Source organism: Fragaria vesca, linkage group LG3 (assembly GCF_000184155.1).
Source record: "Fragaria vesca subsp. vesca linkage group LG3, FraVesHawaii_1.0, whole genome shotgun sequence".
NCBI lineage: Eukaryota > Viridiplantae > Streptophyta > Magnoliopsida > Rosales > Rosaceae > Fragaria > Fragaria vesca.
The window spans coordinates 26,593,924-26,597,191 of record NC_020493.1 but is presented as its reverse complement, the minus strand read 5'-3'; the positions used below and the strand labels follow the sequence as shown (position 1 = coordinate 26,597,191).

The following is a 3,268-nucleotide window of genomic DNA, read 5'->3' as shown; positions in this document are numbered from 1 at the left end:
TAAGTTTTTTTTAGAAGGTGTTACAAGTTTAATTGATCAGTATATTGTCAAAAACAAAAGATTTATCAGTTAGAACAATAGAAATGATGTAGGACGAGAACATGTAATTCACGAATAATGAGGTTGTTAGCTGCTAGAATACTGAAGAAGTTGTTATTCGCCTTGTTATTTTGGATATTTTAGGTTGCTTGTGCGGAAAGTCAGATATTAACGGCCAATCAAATTTGGAATAACTTTTTAACTAGGAGCGTATAATATCACCAGCATTATAAAATGACTACAATTAGATGCATTAACAGTCACTCGCATCAATATAAACAAAAGATAAACATATACATCTATATAATGTTGACATACTTATTGCTTCGAGCATTATCGAACAAAAGTTGGATCTGATTAGAAAAAACAAGTACTAACGACAACTGTATTGAGGATTAATGAATCTCGATCGATCACGGTTTGATCAATATATTGTAATTGACTGAGACTATAATATCGATCACTTACTCTCCATCCCAAAGCTCTTCAAGAGACTTGAAAGGGCCATGATGTTCTGAAACGAAGTCGGTTGAGAGGCATCCTCTCTTTTGTGGAATCAGATCGATCTTGTCCAGTTCCTCAGGCAGCAGCTCCCAATCAAATATATCCATATTTTCTTTGATCCTCTCCTTGTTAAAGCTCTTCACCACCACACTCACCCCTTGCTCATATGCCCATCTCAGACAAACCTGATGATCAAGATCCCCATGAAAAAATTTAAGCCAAAGTTACGATTAAAACGAGGGACTTAATCGGTTTGAATGATGGTATCAGAAACTTAGGTAGCATGTACTACTGAATTTGATCTCGTATATGTACCTGAGCAAGAGTTTTTCCTTTTGCTTCAGCAATCTGTTTGAGAGTCTCACATTCCATCACTCCATTTGATCCCCACGGTGTCCCTCTTGCTCCCAACGGAGAGTAGGCAGTGATGATTATACCTTTTCTTTCACAAAACTCTCTCAGCCTTTTCTGCTGCCATAGCGGGTTCATCTCCACCTTAATTGATTCCAAAATTTATGTAACCAATTTAAGCATACATGCAGTTATCTAATTAACCAAAGAATAAACCAGCTGAGACGTAAATCAAACTACTTAATATTACTTGGTTGACTGCAGGAGGGATTTTTGCAGTGGCAAGCAACATATCGATCTTTTTGCATGTGAAATTGCTGATTCCTATGGACTTGGTGAGGCCTAGCTTCTGGCACTCTTCCATTGCTTCCCACACAGACTTCAAGTCCATAGGAAGAAGATGCTCTTTCCTAACTGGTATGTCATAGCTTCCTGGCTCCAAACTCACCGGATAGTGAATGAGATACAAATCTAGGTATTCTAATCCAAGATTCCTGCAGGGAATATAGCTAGACATATATTAATCCAAAAGATACAGCTAAGGCTATAAAATCAAATGAATGGATGGATGAGTTACTTGAGCGTTTTGTGAATGGCAGGGAGGACAAGGTGAGGATGTGCATCGGGGCACCAAAGCTTGGAAGTAACGAAAAGCTCATCCCGGGATTCGACGAGGCCAAGCGAAAGAGCTTCGGCGATGGCTTCACCGAGAACTGGCTCCGTCTGGTAAACAGCAGCGGTATCAAAATGTCTGTAGCCAACTTGGATTGCATTCAGAATGGCTTCTTTGGCTGTTTGAGAGGCAACAAAAGGATATGCTGCAGTTCCTAAACCCAGAACAGGAATCTTGATTGTTTTGCCAGTTGATGATGATGAAACACCTTCCACTCTTGCCAATCTTGTTCCCATTTTTGGATCTCGGTCTCTACACCAGACTACTCCAAGTTTTGCAACTACTATCGAGGACTTCCAACATATAATATAGGGGTTTGGCTACTATATCATATGGTATGACATGTCTATTACAAATGTGTCTAATTGTATAAATTATATGGTACATAGAGGCTTTTGAATGGGTAAATAGTCATTATATGGTCATTTAGTTGTTTTTTTTATTTTCGATCAATAATAGCTTCATATATTTTATGAGACATGTTATACCATATGGTATACTATAATTTTCTATAATATTAAAGATAACATGCATGATTATGATCATGTGATTCAAAATTTTCAACCAGCATATATTAATAGTCATAGGGAAAGGAACACATGTATAGTAAAACTTAATTAAGCTAATTAATTATTATTTAATAGAAAAGAGAGCAAATCAGATTTATTATTTGTTTATGAAGTCTAAAATGCCGAGTTTCCTTTAATTAATCTAGTTTTTTCTTCTCTTCTTCTTAATCTGTGAAAAACGTACTCACAAGAATTCAAAAGTTAAAAATAACCCATCACACAAGTCAAAGAAGGCCACACCCAGATCCGACTTGGATAAGATTAAGAGATCTAAATGAATGATTCGAGTTCAAGGTTGAATGATTCAAATATGTTGCTTTCCATTTTTAATTTGGGTGGGAGAGATGCAAGGTTGAATGATTCAAATATGTTGCGTTCCATGTTTAATTTGGGATGCGTCATCCATTGCATGTAAGATCATTTGATTTTGTTGCTCTCTCTCTCTCTCTCTAGGTCCACGTACAGCGGAGTCATTGCAAGTCTGTCTTAGTTTTTTTTTTTTTGGAGTAAATACTTATGACACCCTGTAGTTTACACCTAAAATCAGTTTTGTCCCTCACTTTTTTTTAAAACTGGTATACCCCTATACTTTGAATTCTCGACTGATTTGCCCTTTTTCCAGCTGATTATGACTGTGACATGCTCATTAACAGTCTAAATAACCCTTCACTCTTATCTCTTCTAGCATAGTAATATATAGGGGGCTTAGACCTTGCTCTCAAAACCCAGCCATTGAAGCTCTCACAAGCATTGTTAATAAGCATGTCACAGTCATAACCAGCTGAGAAAATGGTAAATCAGTCGAGAATTCAAAGTATAGGGGTATACCAGTTTTAAAAAAAAAATGAGGGACAAAACTGATTTTAGGTGTAAACTACAGAGTGTCACAAGCATTTACTTTACCTTACTTTCTTTTTTTTTTTTTTTTAACGGCTAAGTCTGTCTAGTTATGTTCCAGCTGGATCTCATTCTTGATTTTTAATAAAAATAAATAAAAAGGGCCAATGTATGAAACGAAAAAATGGAAAAACCAACCCATAAAGCGAATAAGAAATTTGGAACGCCGAAGTTCACAATATTCTACACTCCTGGAACCGCAGCCTACAGAGCGAAGCAAAACTAGAAGGCTCAG

The 3,268-nt window shown here is 36.7% G+C and overlaps 1 protein-coding gene across 2 annotated transcripts; it reads right to left on the bottom strand.

Annotated features, from left to right (window-relative positions):
* Positions 1-226: 226 nt before the first annotated feature.
* Positions 227-1,837, bottom strand: LOC101307287 (non-functional NADPH-dependent codeinone reductase 2-like). 2 transcript variants are annotated; one of them, XM_004295109.1, is made up of 4 exons: positions 1,472-1,830; positions 1,145-1,388; positions 859-1,038; positions 227-728 (listed from the first exon to the last, which is right to left on the bottom strand). In XM_004295109.1, the coding sequence occupies exons 1-4, from the start codon at positions 1,801-1,803 to the stop codon at positions 504-506; spliced, it is 981 nt and encodes a 326-aa protein (XP_004295157.1). In that variant the 5' UTR covers positions 1,804-1,830; the 3' UTR covers positions 227-503. The 2 variants fall into 2 exon arrangements, with proteins under 2 accessions (XP_004295157.1, XP_004295158.1); XM_004295110.1 differs by having other exon boundaries at positions 566-1,038; positions 1,145-1,403; positions 1,472-1,837.
* Positions 1,838-3,268: the final 1,431 nt, after the last annotated feature.

What these genes read in the sequence shown, in the direction of transcription:
- LOC101307287 (XM_004295109.1), bottom strand. Translation starts at nt 1,803, where the DNA reads ATGGGAACAAGATTGGCAAGAGTGGAAGGTGTTTCATCATCATCAACT. An exon ending in GCCATTCACAAAACGCTCAA is followed by an intron (nt 1,389 to 1,471) that starts GTAACTCATCCA and finishes TATTCCCTGCAG; the next exon opens with GAATCTTGGATTAGAATACC. An exon ending in AAGGAAAAACTCTTGCTCAG is followed by an intron (nt 729 to 858) that starts GTACATATACGA and finishes CTTGATCATCAG; the next exon opens with GTTTGTCTGAGATGGGCATA.